Source organism: Nilaparvata lugens, chromosome 11 (assembly GCF_014356525.2).
Source record: "Nilaparvata lugens isolate BPH chromosome 11, ASM1435652v1, whole genome shotgun sequence".
NCBI lineage: Eukaryota > Metazoa > Arthropoda > Insecta > Hemiptera > Delphacidae > Nilaparvata > Nilaparvata lugens.
Window position 1 is genome coordinate 5,732,889 of NC_052514.1, and position 23,454 is coordinate 5,756,342.

The 23,454-nt window shown below is 35.5% G+C and overlaps 1 protein-coding gene across 1 annotated transcript in view; it reads right to left on the reverse strand.

Annotated features, from left to right (window-relative positions):
- LOC120353633 (sensory neuron membrane protein 1-like) overlaps positions 1-23,454 on the reverse strand; it is a 26,138-nt gene that overhangs the window by 588 nt on the left and 2,096 nt on the right. The window contains exons 2-3 of the mRNA XM_039438181.1: positions 22,102-22,319; positions 9,253-9,415 (exon numbers count right to left, since the gene is read on the reverse strand). Coding sequence (XP_039294115.1) covers positions 9,253-9,415; positions 22,102-22,319 — 381 coding nt within the window. The remainder of the gene's footprint in view (positions 1-9,252; positions 9,416-22,101; positions 22,320-23,454) is intronic.

The following is a 23,454-nucleotide window of genomic DNA, read 5'->3' on the forward strand; positions in this document are numbered from 1 at the left end:
TAAGGCTCCTATACTCTATCAAACTGTCCAAGTCAAATGTCTTTTAAATTTTCTATGTGCTTTGTCTCTACGTCCCATCATCTTAAGTATGTCTTCAGTCATCCACGGTACTCGTCGTTTTCTATTAATCCTCCTTGTCACATAAGGTGCATGTTTGTCATACAAAGTCAAAGTCCAATTCTCGAAAGTCTTGACCATGTCATCAACTGAGGGTAATGCTTCAATTTGATGCCATGGAGTCTGAGCCACATCAGTCAGGAAGGCGGCTTCATCAAAGTTTTTGAAGTCTCTATAAGTGATAATTTTCTGTTCTGGCTTGGGTATCTTATGGGAAAGTACACAGTAGATCAAATCATGTCTAGAAATAGCTGGGACTGAGATTTGGCCTGCTTGAACAACCTCATTGGGATCACTAACAATGAGAAGGTCAATGAGTGTGTCTGATTCATTAGTATGATGAGTTGGATCGAGGGATAAAATAGTCATGTTTAGGCATTGAAAATCGTAGTCAGTTGAAAGTAGTCAAAGTTACGATCGTCATGTTCAAGTCGGTGTTCATATCCCCCATAACTAGTATACGGTTATAACAAGGCATAAGAGAAAGCAAGGCATTTTCGAAATCTGTGAAATGACCTATTTTTGGTGGGCGATAACAGATACCAACGAGTAATTATCATTACTAGATAAGGATAATTCAAGTAGCATAAACTCTGGTCTGGAACAATACTCTTGTTTAGATGTGATTAAAACTTTTGTTTTGATACCATCTTTCACATAAATTGCTACACCCCCACAAGCTTTATTTAATCTATCATTCCGGAAAAGATTATATCCAGGCAATGCAACAAAATTTGATGAAATACTAGGCTTCAAAAATGATTCGGAAATTCCGATTATATTGAAGTCCTGAAAACGGAAGATTGCTCTGAGTTCATCAACGTGGCAGCTGAGGATTGTACGTTAAGGTGAGCAGCCTTGAAAAGTTTTTTGAAAGAGTGGAGCTTATTTGCTAGAAAAATACTGCGTCATTATTACTATTATTGAAATAATCATACCTACTTGAGGGCGAGCGAGCTGACGTGTCAGTGAGAGGCATCATGGAGCAGCAGACCAATCGTGAACCGACCTCAGAACGACACATGACGGGGGAAATGGGGATGAAACTGATAAAACTTAACCTAAATGAAAAAGTCTTGATTCGAGTGCATTCAGTATGCCTTGACAGTATTTAAAGCACTAGTATCCCTTCACTATTTAAAGCACTAGTTCAAAAATTCACTAAACACAATAAGATGTAGATGTGTGGAGTCTCGGTCACAATAAGATTGTGAAAGAACTGGTAGTGGAGATCGTCCAAGTGAGATAGAGCGAGTAGGTATCAGTAGTGAAGAATCGGGTCAAGTGGAGGTAGAGCGAGTAGGTATCCAGTAGTGGAAGAATCGTGTCCAAGTGGAGGTAGAGCGAGAGAAGGAATCCAGTAGTGGAAGATCGAGTCCAAGTGGAGACAGAGAGAGATGAAATCCAGTAGTGGAGATCGTGTACAGGTGGAGATAGAGCGAAATGGGATCCAGTAAAAACTGAAAAAGAGAAGAAGAGCCAGCAGAAACACGAAAATCTTTGAAGAAAGTTATCAATAGAGGAAAGATACATAATACAAGTGATAATGAATAATATTCGCATAAAATTGAAGAGGAATAGTATGATATAATGGGGAAAGAATCGAATATTATATGGATAAATATGGATATTAAAATAAAATATATATGGATATTAGTAGAAGGTAATCAGATAGAAAGAGAAAAGGTAGAAAGATAAATAGATATAGAAAAGAAATAAACATTTGAACATGCTGGATAGCTAGTGGAAAAATCACAGGGAAAATAATGATAATAATAGGGAAGATAAGAAGAGAAAGAAGGAATGTGGACAAATTGAGAAGAACTTATGAAACTGAACTATAGAATAAGAATAGAACATCGCATTGTGATCTTGAATTGATCAAGGAGAGAAGAAAAAGAAGAAAAAGAAGAAGAAGAGAAGAAGAAGAAGAAGAAGAAGAAGAGAGAAGAAGAAGAAGAGAAGAAGAAAAAATAAGAAGTTGAGGAGTGATGGAAAAAGTGCTAGACTATTTTAGATGAGTTTTAAATAGTATTGAACGGTGAAGTGTGAAAAATATTATATAGTATTAGAAGTATAATTAACTATTGGGAGTTGCAATAACGATAAAAGTAGTAATTGAGAACTGTAATAGTTTAGTGATGAATGTCTAAGATAACGTTAAATGAAACACAGCCCCTATATAAGCATATGAACAGACTACCCACCCCTCTGCTCTATCAATAATTCTTCACACATTAGCTTCTATTGTTCAAGCAGTGGCAACAGTAGAAGATACCATTATATAGGAGATTACTATCTTTACCTATAGATTACATCCATATCTATAAACATATGTTAATCATTCAATTTATTTGAAATTCAGCATTTCGAAAATTATTAATTATGGAGATAATTTTGGTAAGAGATGTAATAATTCTTAGTAAGAATAGAGATAATGATTCTCTAAGTACCCTCTGGAGTATAGTAGTTGATGCATTGAACGTAGTTTTGGGAATTAATATAAAGATAAATTATTAATCAGTATTAACAAATGTGGATCTCCTTAGTTTGAAATAATTGCCTCATATATAATCATAAAAGCAGGGGAAAGATTCATAAATATAAAGAAAATAATTGAAAACCTCAGTACCCCCCTTTTCCTTCAAATACTTTATCACGACATGTTTCAAATGATTTAATTCATTTTCAGTGATTTAATTCATATCACTTGAAAATGGCATAATTGACCGAAACATGTCGTGATAAAATATTCAAAAAAAAAAAAGGGTACTGAGATTTTCAATTATTTTCTTTATATTTATATTACAAGTAGCCCTATACAGGAAAGAGATAAATAGGAAAGATTCATTTATAGAACAGAAAGCCAGCTCATGAAAAATGCCAAGGTATATCTACTGTGAAATGTATTAATACGAATTTCCTATTATTGTAGTGAAGGGCACCTTAGTCATCGAATCCTGAAATGATTTAATTTACCTTTATTTTCTGAAGGTCGGTCATCCTCTCGACTGTGTGGACCCTCTTGGATCCTCCCTCGCCGATAGAGATCTTGATCCTCCCGTCCGATGACCAGACATTCCTATGCCCATGACGGTCGGCCGCAGCGTTGAGGAGAACATGAAACTCAGAGATCGAAAAAAATATTGTAGTGATGATGAATGGGATAGAGTGATAGGAGAGAAGAAAATTTAAAAAAGAAGAGATTGAAAAGAGGATATTTTTGAAGAAAATGGTGGAGAAAGAACCAGTAAGAAGAAGGTTCATATGAGAAGGCAAAGTAGGAAGGTGCATGTGAAGGAGGAAGGATGTTGAGAGAGAGGAGACTCTAGAGAGAGTCTTGAATATTGGTTTGCCCAATCATGAAAGCCTGGAATTCGCTCTTCTCTGAAGCCTTACAAGTTTTTGGTATTGATTTAGTTCGAAAGCTTTCGATGGTATGTTGTACCTTTGTATCAATTCCAAAGGTTTTGGTTGTGATCTTCACTGGATTACCGTAATGTGAAATAGTCGCCGATTCCGCAAATTATTTTCAAATAGATGATGCAACATAATTTGGAATAAGTCAATTTAGATAACAATCTATATATATAAAAGCGAAATGGCACTCACTCACTGACTGACTGACTGACTGACTGACTCACTCACTCACTCACTTACTCACTCACTCACATAACTAAAAATCTACCGGACCAAAAACGTTCAAATTTGGTTCAGTTGGCCCTTTAGAGGCTCATTAAGAAATCTTTTGGCAATATTTTAACTCTAAGGGTTGTTTTTAAGGGTTTGAAGTTCGTCTTTCAGCATGTATATTCTTCTTCTCCCAATCTCTTAATATTATAAATTGAAATTTCCGTATCATATGTTACTATAGAACTATAATCTAGATAGAGTACCTCTTCGAAACAGTTGTTAACTGGCAACTAAATTAATAATTTTGTCAGGTTGACATTAAGTTGAGTTGACTTTGTTAGGTTGGCACCATGTTGAAGATTCAAATGCATTTATCGCGGAAAAATTGATTGGGCACTGCTACTTCAATCCTGGGAATATTATATTTTACTAGCAGTCAGGCTCGCTTCGCTCGCCATATCCGTTTAGCCAGCCGTTTAGTCTGAACCCCCGACTGGATTGTCCTAACATATGATAAAAATGCCCAAATGAAAAATGCAGGCGAGCGAAGCGAGCCTGCTGATCTCATTCTTGGACGATCCAGTCGGGGGTCCAGGGGGCGGAGCCCCCTGGCTAGATGGATATGGCGAGCGAAGCGAGCCTGACGGCTAGTTGACAATAATGTTATCGTTGTTTGGATTTCTCGTTCTTTTAACTCACGCACAATTCTGATGCTTATGTGGTTATCATCCTCAGTAGAAGAAAATCTTGGCAAAAACGTCTTCTACCCTCAAACTCATTTATTTTGACTCACATTCGGTCATAATAAGACTCAATTACTTGTTAAATTTCAATTAATTACCTATCGTTGTATCAAAAATTCACTCGAAAATTAACATATCAGATATCACGAGTATTTTGTAAAGTAAAATTACTGTTATATTATAGAAAGACGAACAAGATTCTCAGTAGAATTTCCAAGATTGATCTCATTCCACTACCTCCGTAAACGAAGCCGTAGTGCATTCGTGTGACGTCAGCACAGGTAGGGCTTCTACACCAATAAAAATTCATTGATATCGGCTGATCTATATCAGCTAGTGTTTTTATTAGTGTAGGAGCCCTACCTGTGCTGACGTCACACGAATGCACTATGGCTTTGTTTACGGAGGTAGTGCATGTGCTCGGTTTTTTCCGAGTGGTAGTTGATGATAGTATCAATTATATTGAGCCATAAGTGACATCCGGAACAGTGAATTATGAAAGAATATTTTCACTTTATCTTCCAGCTTCTACAATCTTGCTTGAGATTGGTTAATGCACAGTTTTTGGTCAAGCATTTGACCACAACACGCTTCATAAAGGCACAGAGACTAAGGTGGTTCGGACAATTTATAGGATCAATCAATCAATCAATCATTTATTTATTTCCAAAACATACATGAAAATGTACATGAAAAAGTCAAAAACTAAAAACTAACTTAAAGCTAAAGAGAAATTAGTGACTGTATAAAATTCATTTTTTTACAGTAAACTCTTTTATACTGTAGCATGCTAAATCCATCAAATATGCTCTCAGCAATTCCTTAAATTTTGATCTATCAGGTTCATGTCTTATGCAACCTGGGAGACAACCAATAAATTCTATTCCCATGTACGTTGGACTTTGTTTATATTTTTCCTTATTGTGTTTCTTTATTGTAAAATTATTTTTATTTCTTGTGTTGTAATTATGTATATCTACTTGCCGTAGGAATCTAGATTCGTTCGTTTTTATATATAATATTGTCCTATAAATGTACAGGCTGTACACCGTCATGAACTTTAACTTCCTGAAGAATGGCTTGCATGATTGCTCTCTATCAAGATTTAGAATTATTCTTATTGCTTCTTTTTGTAATAGGAGTATTTTATTTAAGTTTGAGATGCTTGTTCCTACATATATTTCAATTCCATATGAAATGTGGGAGTGGATCATTGCAAAGTACACTGCTTTTAACGTTTCTAAGTTGGAAATTTTTGGATGAAACCAAAAACCATGAAACCATTTTTGGATGGATAAAACCAGAATGGCAAAAATAGTGCTTAAAGAGAAGCTTCACTCGAGAAGAAAACAAGGCAGACCAAGAATACGTTGGGAAGATGAGATAAGGGATGATTTGATAACGATGGGTTATAGAGGATGGAGAGGATTTATAATAAAAAGAAAATAATGTTTGTACGAATGTTGTGGAGGAGGCCAAAGCCCACAATGGGCTGTAGAGCTATAGAAAAAAAATTTGACCACAACAAATTTTTGTGTTCAATCTATGGTCAAAGGTATACTGAGTGATCCATATATCGATTTGAATTCTCTTCAAGCTTCAACAACATCCTAAAGCATAGAGGTGTTCTATTATCATAGAACAGAGAGACAGCCTAAAGGCTCCATTCCCACAGAGTATGAATAGAGAACAGCCTACTTTGGAAGGTGCAGCTATTGGCATATTTCGTGCTATAGGTAAGCTATCGATTCAGATTTCCTGTGAGGAAATTGTGATCTCTGTGACTTGTTTGTGATTTCTGTGACTTGTTTGTGATTTCTGTGACTTGTTTGTGATTTCTGTGACTTGTTTGTGATTTCTGTGACTTGTTTGTGATTTCTGTGACTTGTTTGTAATTTCTGTGACTTGTTTGTGATTTCTGTGACTTGTTTGTGATTTCTGTGACTTGTTTGTGATTTCTGTGACTTGTTTGTGATTTCTGTAACTTGTTTGTGATTTCTGTGACTTGTTTGTGATTTCTGTGACTTGTTTGTGATTTCAAGTGACTTTTTTTTCGATTTCTGTGACTTCTTTATGATTTTCTGTGAGGTCATTGGAGGGCAAAAATCAGTGATATCTATTTATGGATAGGGAGACCTCGAACAACCAGGGAAGTCACTGCATAAATGTTTCATGAGAAGTACACCTGTTGTCAACTTCTCCCACTTCTTCTTCTTCTTCTTCTTCTTCTTCTTCTTCTTCTTCTTCTTCTTCTTCTTCTTCTTCTTCTTCTTCTTCTTCTTCTTCTCCTTCTTCCTCTTTCTCTCCCTTTTCCTCTTCCTCTTCTCCTTCTTCTTCATTTCCTTCTTTTTAATTTCATTTCTTTTGTTCCAATCTTCATTCTCATAAGAAAGAGAGAGACAGTAAATGTGTTAGCAAATGAGAGAGATCGATTATTGATTGATTATATTACTCCAGGACTCCAGGTCAAGAGAAAGAGAGAAAAAGTGTGAAGGAGATAGATAGATAGATAAATGTCCTTCATTTGCACTTAATAGCATTAATAGTGAGAGAGAGTGATTGATTGATTGATTGATTGATCATCTGCCTTTATTAGGGCGGAGTTATGACTCCTGGTCCTCTCTACCACACAACCCTTGAGAGTAAGAGAGAGTAAGAAAGCTAAGAGAAAAAGAGAGTGAGTGAGAGTAAGTGAGTAAATGGGTGATATGTCAGAGGCTATATAAGGACATGTGAGTAACATGAGCCGAGTCTGATCTGTTTAAATATGTGAGTGAAATCCGAGACAGGAGTCGGACTGCCATGTCGAGATTCCAAGAATTGTAAATTAATTATTCCAGAAGGCTTGCTGGAATTTGAATGCTCTGGGCGAAATTCGAGGTTAGGATAAGATTGGATGGTTTGGATGAGATCTGATGATCTCGAATTTCTGTGGAAGGGCGTGAATTGAAATCGTCATTCAAATCGCTCTCAGAAAATGTGATAAGCTTTAAAGAAGAAATTTCACTTTGATATGGGAACCGTGATAGAGTGGTTTATCAGAGAGCATCTAGATTGGTGGGAGATAAATTGAGATGAATTTTGGTTGAACATCAAATTCAATTATTTTAGACCACTAGCCGTCAGGCTCGCTTCGCTCGTCATATCCGTCTAGCCAGGGGGCTCCGCCCCCTGGACCCACGAATGTATCGTCCGAGAATGAGATCAGCAGGCTCGCTTCGCTCGCCTGCATTTTTCATTTGAGCATTTTTATCATATGTTAGGACGATCCAGTCGGGGGTCCAGACTAAACGTCTGGCTAAACAGATATGGCGAGCGAAGCGAGCCTGACGGCTAGTAATATAATAGTCCCAGGAATAGCTCTGATCAATATAGCAGTGCCCAATCAATATTTCCGCGATAAATGCATTTCAATCTTCAACTTGGTGCTAACCTAACATAGTCAACTCAACTCAATGCCAACCTGGCAAAATTATTAATTTAGTTGCCAGTTAACAACTGTTTCGAAGAGGTACTCTATCTAGACTATAGTTCTATAGTAACATATGATAAGGAAATTTCAATTATGATTAAGAGATTGGGAGAAGAAGAATATACATGCTAAAAGACGAACTTTAAACCCTTAGAGTTAAAATATTGCCAAAATATTTCTTAGTGCGCCTCTAAAGGGCCAACTGAACATACCTACTAAATTTGAACGTTTTTAGTCCGGTAGATTTTTAGTTCTGCGAGTAAGTGAGTGAGTGAGTGAGTGAGTGAGTGAGTGAGTCAGTCAGTCAGTCAGTGAGTACCATTTCGCTTTTATATATATAGATGAGTAGAAGACAGTATTGATTCTCACTATTGTTTCAAATGAAGTCTAAATAATATTTACGACCATGATTCTAGTATGTGTTGTGAATTAGTTTGAAATAGTATATTTCGCACCTAGGGCCGAAAATGAGACTTTTCTGGCTCGAAATCGGTTTTCAAGTCCGAGGCCGTAGGCCGAGGACTAGAAAAGATTGAGAGCCAGAAACACATTTTTGCCCATGGTGAGAACGTTATTTTTCGCCACACAGAAAAATAAACAATATAAATATGAGAATAATTTATTGTTTATTAGGCACTTCCGAAAGCAAAGGAAGGTCATAGCTCTAGCAAATCTGAGGTAATCTGAATATCAGGAAATTGTCCAGTATTTTTATTTTTTATTCTGATTTGTCTAAATAACCCAAAAGATTATGTTCAATTATGTAAGAGGTTGAGTTTATACTTTTATTCTTCCAATTGACAATAAGATGATTTTATTATAAATGTTTTGATTCTTGAATAATAAACACAAATAATGAAAAATTTTTTGATCAGCTGTTTTAGCACTGAAATTTGGCCAATCTGAATGTCAACGTCAACAATGCTTGTTGTCGTTGACTTCGGAAGTTTAGGTTAGAAGTTCTATCCTACTCTGAAAATCGAATTCGAATAATTTATAATATATAAATCTATTCATCCAAATAAAATGATATTATCTTATTGCAGAATACTTATTCAACTCTAGAAGCATAAACTGATTCCGTTTCATAAACCATTTTGTAAACACGTTCACATCAAATCAGAATCAGCTGACTTCAAGGTTATTTTACAGCCCTAGGGCCGTAAAACTTTTACCGGCCTGGTCAGAAAACAGTCATTTTCGGCCTCCATATGACGCACGAAAACCAGCTCATTACATCCAAGTGGGGCGAAAAATATTATTACTAGAACAGAAAATAGTACTTACCAGTAAAGCGGCATTTGGTACAGTGATCATCTCTTCTCCGGTTAGACCGGCTTCCTCAGTGTTGCCGTAGCAATCCTTGTTGAAAATCCACGTGTTCTTCATGTGGAAGCTCACTTCATCCTCCTCTGGATTATCCGAGAATCCCACTTTCTCCTTCCATTCACTAGAGAAGAAAACAGAAGATGAATTCATGATATAATAAAGGAAAGAATCGGTTTAGGAAAGGATAGGAAATACACGAGTGACGCATCATCACGATCGAACTACTGGACTGATTCACTTGAAAAGTTGCATATAGATCTCAATAATTGACCGAGGATAGTTGGGCCTATTCTCAATTCTTCCCTTAGACTCTTGTGGAGCTTTTATCTGCTAGTGTGCTAGTCTATACTATAATGAAGGAACGAACTGGCTTATACCCGTAGGGAATTATCTTTGACGCATTCGTAGGAAAATCGTAGGAAAATTATGTTTGACGCATCATCACGTCTGAATTACTGGACTGATTAACTTAAAGTTTTGCATATAGATTTTCGATCAACCCAGGATGGTTTTAGGCCTATTTCTTCGAAATTTTATCAGGCAAAGTTTTCAGTTAGTCAAGTTTTAGAATAAATCCTTGCGGAGCACGGGTATCCTGCTAGTATAAAATAAAGTTGAGGAGGAAAAAAGAATGTGATAAAAATTGTGAGATATGGTGAAATGATGATATGAAGTGACAAGTGAAATGCATAGGAAGTGAGAAAGTTATCAACAATTATTGCCAATAATATAATATTCTATAAGTAATAGAATTGAAACAAACTGATATTGTCAAAACCACTCATTTATTGAAACAACTTGGACACTAATATTTCGGTTGTTACACCATTGTCAATCTCTAGTAAACTAAAAGGTTGAACATTAAGTAGCAGAGATAGAATGGGTAGAGCCCTATTATTAGATGTTCATAAATAGAAGTTAAACTCTACTGTCATTGGACAAGACTATAGTATCGAAGTGGGGCTGCAGTCTTAACCAATGACAGTCGAGCTCAACTTTCATTGGTCAAGAGCTGATGGCCAATCGTAGGGCTTCTGAATATTCTGCTGCTCAATTTTTGTACTCAAGATATATTTATAATGGTGTTTAAACCAGAACTTTACTATAGTGAGGTCCACGTTTTAATGGCAGTGTTTGATCAGCAATTGTATTGCTATCTTTGTCTATCATTCAACAAAGTTGAGTTATCTCTTTCTCACACTGCTCTGTTGCCAGATCGTCTCTTAACTATGTAGAACTTATGATTAATAAACAAAATATTCAATCTTAATTATGAAATTATTGAAAAATATAATTTTTTGCTTGATAAAATATAATTGATTATTTCAAACGGGAATGAACAGTTAATATTGCAATATCGGGGCACCGAGCTTCGCTCGTTATTTTTATTTATTGATAAACAGAACACAATTCTCTAAAATTATCGTTTTTATATTTCACAGCTGGCTATACGTCAACTTATGAATTTTGGGGATGCGATATTTTGATTTTCCACATAATCCCTCGCTCACTTTTACTTTCCTTGCCCTATTACCATAGGTAAGGAAAGTATTGCTTTCCGAAAAAAATTAAGGTACCCCTATTTCTAAATTTCTATACGTTTCAAGGTCCCCTGAGTCCAAGAAAGTGGTTTTTGGGTATTGGTCTGAATTGGTGTGTGTGTGTGTGTGTGTGTGTGTGTGTGTGTGTGTGTGTGTGTGTGTGTGTGTGTGTGTGGTGTGTGTGTGTGTGTGTGTGTGTGTGTTGTGTGTGTGTGTGTGTGTGTGTGTGTGTTGTTGTGTGTGTGTGTGTGTTGTGTGTGTGTGTGTGTGTGGTGGTGTGTGTGGTGTGTGTGTGTGTGTGTGTGTGTGTGTGTGTGTGTGTGTGTGGTGTGTGTGTGTGGTGTGTGTGTGTGTGTGTGTGTGTGTGTGTGTGTGTGTGTGTGTGTGGTGTGTGTGGTGTGTGTGGTGTGTGTGTGTGTGTGTGTGGTGTGTGTGTGTGTGTGTGTGTGTGTGGTGTGTGTGTGTGGTGTGTGTGTGTGTGTGTGTGTGTGTGTGTGGTGGTGTGTGTGTGTGTGTGTGTGTGTGTGTGTGTGTGTGTGTGTGTATGTGCGTATCCACCAATCTACCAATTAACGGAATGACTTGAAATTTGGAACCTCAGACCCTTTCCCTATAAGGATCCGACACGAACAATTTCGATCAAATGCAATTCAAGATGGCGGCTAAAATGGAGAAAATGTTCTCAAAAACAGGGTTTTTCGCGATTTTCTCGAAAACGGCTCCAACGATTTTGATTAAATTCATACCTAAAATAGTCATTGATAAGCTCTATCAACTGCCATAAGCCCCATATCAGTAAAAATTTCAGGAGCTTCGCCCCATCTATGCAAAGTTTGATTTTAGATTCCCAATTATCAGGCTTCATGTACAATTTAAACAGAGAAATTCAAATGGAAAAGATTGAGCATGAAAATCTCTACAATATATGTTCAGTAACATTTTCACCTAAAATTAAGAATAAGCTCGAAATTCGAGAAAATGTAATTATCCAATTACAAATTGTTGGCAACTGTTGATTCTATTGAATGATTCACTATGAAGAGATAGAAGACCTCGTATGTCTCCAGCGTTATTGTCCTGTCACCAGCTGGCTCAGATCTTTGAAGTAGACTTGATATGCGCGTGAACACTAGCGTCAGGTGATCAATTCTCATAACGGCAAGGATAGTTGTGTGAGTCCGCCACACCAGATTTTTTACTATCCACAGACGACGAAAGTCTCAGCTGTTTCAGCCTAGGATGAATTATCCTTTCAATGTCGTTCAGCGAGTTTTCCCAAGGATGAGACCTACAATCGAATCGAATTTTTATATCATGAACCTACTATGCTCCAAATCTCGTGAAAATCGTTAGAGCCGTTTTGGAGATCTTTTGAACATTAATAATCATATATATAAATATACAGAAATTGCTCACTCAATATAATAGGATCAATCAGTTACTCTCTACAGAAGGCATTGACAAGACATTGAGGATCGGCAACGTTGTTCTCCTATCTTTCTCCACTGCCATTAAAGCTTGGACCTCACTATAGTATCTCGAAATTATAAATTATTTGTGTTTTTGATAATATCAAGTCGTTCTTAATATGAATATCTACCATAACATCGCCCTCACAACAACAAAGAAACTTCGATTGCAAAGTATGATTCCTAATATGCGAAGAGTCTCTATATACGGACTCTTCTCTCATATTAGGACACATGTGACTCCTTTGTAGTTTCCAATATAGGCAGTCAATATCGGGAATAGCACACAAAGGCTTCTACAAAATATCTTCCAAGCCAATAATCTATCACCCGAACGTCTTGCTTGCAACTGGAATCGAATTCAATATACGCTACTCAATGAAAGTAGAATTCAATACAGGTTACCGAATGAAAAATTGGATAATAGAATTCAGTATAGAATAAAAAGTTCAATTCGATTCAGGTTTCCAGAGAGAAGTTAAATTCAATTCAGGATTCAAATGAAAAGTTGGACTCAATACTAAGTATCGAATAAAAGGTTGAAACCAATTACAATTTGAAACAATTTTAGACATTTGTCCAAATTGAAGATGATTTTGAAAATGTTTTTTTTCTCTGTGAAAATTGAGTTTGAACCTTCTTCAATCTCAAAATTGTTCCAGATTTTCAACTTGAATATGTGTAACGCTAGTTCGCCTCCATGGTGCACGTTATACGCGCCACCAACCCGCTCCGCGCACGCACCGCCCTCGTTCCGCCATTGCTCCGCAATCGCTCCACCCCCGCTCTGTACTAGCACCGATCATGAACGTTACAGGAGATGTTCGCTCTTCTTGCGTTCCACTCTTGCTCCCCGGTCGATCATCAATCGATCTGCTCGAGTGACGTTCGGTTGCGGAGCAGAGCGAAAGTCTGTACGCACCTTTGGGTAACGCTAAATGACTAGCAAATGAAGGCGGTCAGACTTATGTTCTCCTGACCGAAAACTACACAACATCTCAAAGAATTTGGAAATATACAGTGTATATCTAGGCATTTGAGACTCATGAGCTATATATTTTGTTGTGTATCTGCTAAATAAAATAAATAGTTGAAATCAATGCAGGGTAATAATTAAAAAGTTGAATTCAGTACAGGGTGAAGAATGGAAAGTTGAATTCAATACGCGGTATCGAATGAATTCAATACGGTATTGGCGAATAGGGTATACCACTAATGAAATATCGTCACCCATCAGCTAATCAGCTCCAGCCCGACTAATTTGACTGCGGTATCAGATTCTGATTGGCTTTGTCCGTGAGTCTTTTGACAATGAAACTGATTCTCAGTAGAGACAATGCGGCTCTTTTTCGGAGAGCTGCTCAATGAAGATGATGGAATCGGATAATTTGGAAGTCTCCCTTTGCTAATGAGAGGAATTCTTTATTCTTTCTTGCCAGAAAGTTTGGTTACACTGACCCAGGAAATTATTGGGGGGGGGGGAGATGAGAAGTAGAAAGGAGAAGAAGACGTAGGAGATGTAGAAGACGGACGTATGTAGAAGAAGAAGTAGATGAAGATGAAGAAGGAGTAGCTGGGGAAGGAGGAAAAAAGGAGAAGAAGAAGAAAAAGGTGACGAAGAAGACGTGTGTAAATTCAATTGGTCGATCTAGCGCATGCGCATTACTTTAAAGTATTCAAAGTGGTGGAGGAGAAGATCAAGTAAAACATAAAGAAAAAGAGATTCTTCATTTGATTGATTGATTAACTGCCTTTATTTGGGCGGAGTTAGGACTCCTGGTCCTCTCTGCCACACAACCCTAAGAAGGAGGACTAGAAGAGAAAGGAAAAGCAGAAGACAGAAGAGGACAGGAGAAGAAGTCAAATTAGATAAGATAGACCGAACGTAGTGAGAAAAAAATTAATTCTAAAATAGTTGACAAATATTTTTATCAGATGGAAAGATCATCACGGAAGTAGATAAATTATCATTTGGGATAAAAATTCAAACGTGAACTGAGTTTATATTGAGTTTTTGATTTCGGAGAAAACAAATAACAGTTTTCAAGAGTGAATGATGATTCAACTGGATCAACTAGAATAGGTGACATCAGATACTTGTGGATGAGAAAACTGCGTGAGGTCTACTGTTCAGAGAACTACTAGTACCAAGGTACAAATTATTTTCTTTGATTACTGATTCTACCAATTTCAATTTAAAACTAAGGTTCATTGATAATTTATTCACTCTGGTTGGCTTCCTATCTGATCTCTGATATTAGTTTTAGCTTCATGAGTACAACCTTTGAAAACTGAGTACTTTAGGCTCAACTATATGGGATTCGAGTTCGCTTTGATATCCAAAATCTCTTTCCTGTGGTTCGAAAATCACTCAAGTCTGAGAATTATCTTCTATAAATAAAGTATCTTCTATAGTAATTATCCTTCTCATTATCAATGCAGAAGTCTGCGTTTCATGCGGGTATCATCCTCATAGTCAATCAAACCCAATTGATAGAGTGAGCTGAACTCAGAAATATCTTCGAGGTTTTTATTCAATTCAAGGTTATTTGAAGCAAAAATATGCTTCAAAGATGATGAATAAGGAATACCCAGGTGAAAAAATCAATCAATTTTGTATTGTAGCCTAAAATAAGATTTATAAAATCACTTTACTTATATGGGCTACTAGTTCTTTATTTCTTTATTATCCTTTATTCTCTATTGATTGATACAATAATTACATCATCAAAATGATAGGGAGAGAGAAGAAATAAGGTAACCTTGTGCTATTCCTCTCCCAACTTCATATAGGGTTACACATAGTCCGAAATAGGTCGTCTTGTAGTTGTTCACTTCACAGAATTTTCAACAACAGTTGTTTGAAATGTTTTTGATTAAAAGGTATTTCATGTTTCTATATTTTTTTAATAATAAAATTTATGTACGAATAAATAATAAATACTGTTGAGAATCGAACTGACTGTGATAAAGTTTTAGTTTCTCAGAGATTGACAATGGTGTAATAACCGAAACCGGTCTTTCTAAGTATCAATAAATCTGTTGTTTTTTGACAATTTCTTAGTCTTTTTCATTCAATATGAATAATTACTACTATATCAACTTCTCAAGTACACAAAAAGTAATCTTTTGATAGCGCACCCCCTCACCATAACCCTTAGCAAGCCACCAGCCAGCAGTCACCACCTCTGTCAGTCTGCCTACAACTTCTGTGGGAAACGCATTCAAAACGCCGTCTGAAACGTCAGTTATTTATTGGCCGCTTGCCACTATTAATTACCGTACTTATTTGTATTTGTCTATAGTTCAATGTAAAATCGCGATCCACCGTATCCCTCAAAATCCTACAGATACAGAACTAACAGTTTGAAGAGAGCCTGGATTGTATAGATTTGAATGCTTTCTGAAGCAACTATCTTCAAAACTGAGCAGCTTTGAAAGGAAATAAAGAGTTTCTAGATATCAATTCCATGGCTCTTCAAACAGAGAAAACAACATTACAGATATAAACATCATAATTATTGTACTGACATCTATTGACAATAGACAACTGAGTCATATATCATGAAAGTTGAAACGCTTTGCTAAAAAATATTTCTCTCTGATAAAATCCATCTAACAAACTAAACTCATGCTCTCAGCGTTGATTGAAAGGAACGCATCGATTTCATTCATGAGGAATGATGTGAGTTTCCCTATTCGCCATACTTGATTATTATATTTGGTACAAATTTATTTACGTTGATGTATCTTGTTTTTAGTTCTTTCTATAGCAACATTTTGCCGCCTGTTATAGCCAGAGAGTAGAGAACGAAATTCCTAAAATTATTAATTAGGAACTAAATTCCTATTTATTACCTATTCCTATAAATTCCTAAATTATAACTCATTCCCACTGGCTGTAGCCAGCAACGATTCATGAATTCAGATTTTCAAGGGAAAGGTTCTTTGGTGTCTTTGAAGTCTGATTTGAAAAGTGTTTTCTGAAATAATCATGCACTGAGTAGATTAAATAGTTTATAATTTTCACTGTATGGATATGAATTTTTATCTAGTTTGCATAATATAATTATATTTGAATTCCCTTCGGCTACTTTTAATATTATCATTAGTATCATTCCGTTTGACTTTTCATTTTCTGGAATTACACAATCATATCCATGGGTTTGTTGATTATCGAATAACATATCCAATTTTATCATCTTAGTAGTTCATTCCATCGTATTTAAAAGCTCTGATTCCTGGTCTTTTTCAGATGAGAAAATAAGACTCAATTGTATGGGAGTGAAAACATTCATAGCTTCCCTGATTATATTAAATAATCAAGGAAGGGAGATGATAAAAATAATTCAAGATACTCTCGAAATCAGTGTCAAGTTTTTTGCTATCATGTTTTCATATTGCCGACCAATGTCTGGAAGAGAATGAAGAATTCGATAATAAAGTTACACAACCAGTTAATAACGATCACATAAGAATTCAGCTTCCGTATATAAAAATCATTATAGTTGAATACAATCTATTCAACGGAAATTTTATTGAAGAATTAATTTTATCACAATGTTTGTTCCGCACAATCAAATTTTATATTCATTTTTTATATAATATAGATGTTTGTATTGTGTCATGAAATAAATTGAAAAAAAAATGTTGAAAAAGTTGATCAGTTTTGAATTGAATGGATTCCCGGAAAAACGTTACAAGCGCCAAAATTTGAGCACTCGATTTCTTATGTAAAAACGTTCCTTGTGCTCTTGCCGAAAATGTAGTGACATCTATTTATAAATTTTATAACTTTTACTAGTAGTTATTAGAAGGAGGAGTTTTAAAAATACTTTTAAAATATCCAGAAAATCAACAATGAAACGATTTTTTTAGTTCTTGTGAAATTTTAGAAACGGTGCGTGTAACGTTTTTCAGGGGAGTCATTCAATTGTCAACTCTCTAGATTCTGCATAACTGCTTTTTTGTTTCTGTTGATTTGTATGATTTATGAGTTAAAACACAGTATTGGTGAAAACAGCACATATCTACCACATGAGCATTAAGGAGCGTTTTAAGCTATGAATCACGTGAAGCTGAAGCTAGAATCAATGAATCACGTGAATAGCTTGGAGGATCTCGTTCACTTCAGATTTGTCGATTGAGATTTAAATAAATCTTGACAATTTGCAAATTTCTCACAGCAACATTCAATCTGTTCTCTCCTGAAAAAATTGTCAACTTTTTATACGAAAACTATATGTGAACAACATTTTGTTGACAACTCTACAACCGTGGCTTTACTTAAAAGGAGAAGCAAATTTTAATATTCAACTGTGAAACTCTGAAGTAATAGTCTATCTCTCTCCTTCAATAGATAGAATAAATAAGATAAGAGTAATCAACAATCAAGATATCAGACAATTTGAAGTGAAATAATCAAGACTATTCCCAGCTTTGAATCATAACCCAGCAGCAGTTGCTATTGGCTCCGTTTGGTGTAGCTGTTGACCAGTCAGGAGAAGAGTGGGCGGAGTCAAAAATTTTATCCAGCAGTATGCTACCGTCTGTTGGCGAAATTCTGAGTTTGATTTGACAAGATTCGTTGATTAGAAAAGGGGACAGAGTTCCATCATAGAGACATAGCTTAAGAATCCCCTAATCGGAGAACCCTGGACTATTTTACTTTGGCTAATCTTTCTTAAGCTGCATTGCTGAGCCTTTTTTAAGTAACTACTGATCACTTATTTAGTGATTACTGATTACTGTCTTTTCACTGATAGCCGAAACATTTCAGCTCCTCCAAGTTTTACAAACTTGCTAAATCATAACACAACATTGGAAGGGGATTTCTGTAACCACAAAAATTTCTTAATCTTTCCATGAAGCATCATGTGGCATCATTTCTGAACTTGATAAATCATAACTCAACATTGTAAAAGGATCTTAATAGAACCAGAAACCAGTAATGTAACCAGAAAACCTTTGAATCTTTTCTGTAGCTTCTTCACTATATTACTAGGGCCAGTTGCACGTCCGTCTGTTAAATATGGACATTAACGTCGATTAACAAATCAGCGTTAGTTTTACGGATTCATTTCTGTTCCACAGAGATCAGTTAGTTCTTAATCCCCGATTAAGTTTACCGGTTAACTAACCAAAATTTTAACGGTTTCAGAATCCGGCAACACTGTAATTTAACTGACACAAAATAATTGAGGTTATGTTATTGAAGTGGTGAATTTGAAACTGAAAAATATTAACAAACGAGATCATGGTCCAATATTATTAGACAAAGAAAAAATGAGTTTGATTTCGATTCTAATAAGAGAGAATATTTACATAATAGAAAACTGATAATGATAGGTATGTTTTAAGGTGAAAATGAGGTTATGTTATTGAAGCGGTGAATTTGACCATTCAATACAGAGGCATGCGCGCATGTGCCATCTCTAATGCTCTCTGTCTGTCGCCAGTGTCAAGTGCTATGCTGCTACACTGAACTGTATACTAAAACTATACTAACTATACTATAGAGTTCACTGTGCTGCTAACAGATCGAAAACTAACCTCAAAAATCAGAATCTAATTTTGAATGCTAATATCAGCTAAATATACTTATCTATTGTATTAATGAATGATACCATTCAAATGATATCCGGTTAGATCGAAAATTGTTATTAATAATACAGTGTTGGAACAAGTTTCTCAATATACATATCTAGGAAGTGACATTAGTTAACAAGATGAATTAGATATTTAGAATAAAATAGGAAAGTTCCAAATGAATGTGGAAATATCAGCAGGACTTTGGGTAAAAAAGCTAGAACAGATACAATTATGAAATTTTATAAGGTAATGGCCGCTCCAGTCCTCCTCTATGGTCGTGAATCATGGGTTACTACCAAGCCACTTGAAAGTAGAGTGCAGCAGCCGAGATGAGATTTCTCCGAAGAACCAAGGGATGTGACAGAAGAGATCGTTTCAGGAATGAAGATATTAGGAAAGAATTGAAAATCTGCAGCATGAATGAAAGAGTTACGGAGAATCGGCATCAATGGAGAGAGCATGTTCAAAGAATGTCAGCTGAAAGAATACCATTTAAATTCTATAATTATCAGCCAGTAGGCAAAAGAGATGTTGGCAGACCACGCAAGCGGTGGCAATAATAGGATTTTTTTTTTATTTGAATAATTGGCTAGATGTGAGTCGGAACAGGTTAAAGCCTAATCCTTGTTTGTAAGAAGAAGAAGAAGATTAATGAATGAAATTCATTCATATATTTAGCCCATACTTTGATTTTTTTAGTTTTTTTACCAATAACTAATAGGAAGACAGCTTTCAGTATGTACCTAACCGGCTTTAGTTGGATTTAATCCCCCGTGAATGGCCTGTTAGAAATCTTTTACGCCGATTAGTTCAACCAGCGTTATTTTTCAATGTTTACCTTTGTGCATCCAAATTCTCTTCGTTTCAACTAATCGCGGTTAAAATGGTGCCAAATAATCAGAATTGAAAATTGTTTACGACGGTTAGTTTAATCAGCGTTATCGCTTGAAATTTCTGTTTTATGAAACCAAAATGCATCGGTTAGCACTAATCTTGATTGAAGTACAGCATTTAATCATGATTAAACGTTAACCGACGTACGAAAAACTGGGGGTGAGTCTTCTCATGTCTATTAATAATAGGGATAATGTTCTTTTGTACTGAAGTTTAATAACAGAGCAGTGGATAACGGAGTGCTTTAACAGTTGACCACAAGTAGCTTACAATGTTTACCAGTCTGTAATTAGAGAGTACTTAGCAATAATTGGGCTTTGGAGAGGCGCTTAAGTGGAGTAGGCCCAATATTAGCAGCTTTGGCTGCAGTGGGATCCACTTTAAACTGTCAGCAATCTTCATAAACAACATCAATTCATCCCGTTCAAACAATGCTGACAGTTTGAAGATAGAATTTCACTATTAAGGGATACTTTAGATGTTGGTGAAATTCACTAAAAACTGTCAGCGTTAGTTCAATGGGGAGTAATAATGTTTTTAGTGGGAAATTCTGACATATGAAAGAGAATCTCTCAGTATGGAAAGATAATGCTTTGGAGATAATATACAGGAAGATCTTTTACAGATAGGGAGACAGGAGACAGATTTTTATCAATGACTAGCAGTTTACTCGTGCTCCAGGGTCTATTTTAAAACTTGACAAACTGAAAACTTGATTTTATGAGATCTTGAAGAATTGGAAATAGGCCTGTCACCATCCTCGGTTAATTAAGAATCGATATGCAAAATTTTAATTTGATCAGTCCAGTAGTTCAGACCTGATGATGCGTCAAACATAATTTTCCTAATCTGAACGTGTATAAGCCAGTTCTTTTCTTTATTATAGTACTAGCAGGTAACCCATGCTCCGCAAGGGTCTATTTTAAAACTTTACAAACTGAAAACTTGACGTAAAAAATATTGGAAAATTGAAAATAGGCCTATAACCATCCTCCGTTGATAAAGAATCGTTATGCAAAATTTCAAGTTAATCAGTCCAGTAGTTCAGAAGGAACAATAAAAAGGAACATTGTTAAGGAACAATACTTGTTGAAAAATGCTTCGATGAAGTATAAGACTGTGGCCTGTATCTGATAATCAGCTCATAATTGAAGATAGATCTGACTTCTAGAAGATAGTGTTAGACATTGTGACTATCTGAATTTGATGATAGAGTACATTTGAATAGGGCGTTATTATTTGAATAAGAGAAAGTATTGATAGATTCTTATTCTTAATTAATTCATACAATAAGTACATCATCAAAATGATAGGGAGAGAAACAATAAGGCAACCTTATGCTATTCCTCACACAAATTCAGATAAGATTACACATAGTCCGAAATAGGTTGTCTTGTTCACTTCACAAAATTTTCATTTCTTAAACTTCCGGCAGTCGCGCTGTTGTAAAAAGTACAACAGTGTCAGTTTTTTTTTGCTGCACAAAACTATTTGATGGGGTGGTGTCAGTGAATGAGTCACCTACGCATTCCAAAACATCACTCCACTCAGTTGCAGTATCAACCGAGCAATGGTTCAGTCTTTAGGTGCCATTTAGTCGCGACAGTGCATAAGATAGGGAAAGACTGTATACGGGGACTGTAAACGAACCAATAACACAGAATTGATGGCTTTGCTTGATGTACCTTATTGGGCTATGGAATGGTAATCATCCAAATGTTTATAGGTGTAAAATAATCCAAAAAGATGGAAAAAGTAATTACACAATTAATTAATATGTTTTGACAGTAAACAGAGTACATAATACTTGGAAAATTGGATGTTGTAAGAAGTACAACACGCGACTGCTCGTGTGATTGAGTAGGGCGCGACTACCGGGAGGTTAATTTTAAAAAGTAGAATTTTAAATTTAGATGCTTCAAAAACCAATCATAGAAGAAAATTTCACATTATTATCACTTAAATGGGAAATATTCGTATGATAAATGAGTAATTTTGAAGTACCAAAAAAAAAACTTGAAAGAGTCGAATTCGTTTAAAGAGTCAGATCTCATAATGGATGAAAATTGTCAATATAATACATACTTTGACCTGGTTGCACAAAACCCTGTAAAGTTTTGATCATTATAAGATGCCACATGAACCAATTAGAGAAGGCTTTTTGTTCTTGTGAAAGAAAACTTCTAAGATAAGTTTTCGTGAAGTTTAATCACGGTAGGATTTTGTGAAACCGGCTCTAAATTAATTAAACCATGATCGCTATAAAATAAGTAATTATTGTGGAAAGAAGAAGTAATTTTGAAAAAACTCACTCATAGCAGAACGGTCCAACTTCTTGTACTATGGGTTTGGCTCCCTTGTGGACTTCTTCAGGGTTTGTGACGTTGAATAAATAAATCCTAAACTCCACGGCGATAGGAGTTTTCTCCCAATTCGCTCTCATATCGGTGCCTTCTACGAGTGCTGCATTCTGAAAAAAATAAATGATTCGAATAATATTATTATTCCACAATTTGAAATCAGCCACCTGCTGAAGAAGTTAGTATTTACAGATGAAAATAAATTAGAATTTGCATTTGTCTACAGATGTAAATTAATAATGATTAATAAATGAATGAATAAATGTTCATTTCCCCCAAAAAATAATACATCGAATACAGAAAATATTAGATAGTTTAAAATAACATATAATAGTTGGTTTCATAAATTTCTTATAATGTGTCCTCTACATGTGTAGTGTTTTCTGTGTGGAAATTGACCTACTCCATTGTGCCTACCATGTTCTAGAGTAGGTTAGAATTAAATTGCATTAGTGTTTAAGATATTTTTTTTCATCCTATTATATTAAGCGAGCAATTTCTGTATTTATATATTTGGTTATTTATGTTCAACGGATCTCAAAAACGGATCTAACGATTTTCACGAAATTTGGAACATAGTAGGTTTATGATATAACAATTCGATTGCACTAGGTCTCATCATTGGGAAACTCGCTGAACGACATTAAAAGGATAATTCATCCTTGGCTGAAACAGCTGAGACTTTCGTCAACTGTGGTAGTAAAAAAGTGAGTGAGCGAGTGAGTATGTGAAAAATCAAAATATCGCATCCCCGAAATTCATAAGATGACGTATAGCCAGCTGTAAAATATAAATACGAAAATTGTGTTCTGTTTAACAATAAATAAAAATATCGGTGCCCCGATATTTGTATATAACTGTTACTAGTACTAGGACTAACGATCAGTTTTTTCTATCCCAAATTGATACTTTAAGTAATTTTACAAGAAGAATCTTGTGATAGCTTCTCCTTGTTTTAAATTAGCTCATTCATAATCACTGCACTAAATTGATATTTTGATTCTTTCCACTTTCACTAAGGAGGTTTACACCAGATCTGTTGGCTTCTTTCTTTTCAATCTCCTCGTCAATGTCGAGTTGTCCAAAAGAATCTCAGCTATTTACAGAGATACAACATAATTATCTAGTTATACCATCTTATGGATCTATTTTTTCTGAACACAACCATATGCATAACTCAATATGGTCAAAAATGTGACTTATCAACTTGTGTTATCTACCCACAGATTTATCATATCAAACGATCAGAAGTTCAAGTCTGATGATAATGTTGAGTTTTTCTATTCTAATAACAAAGGCAGACTT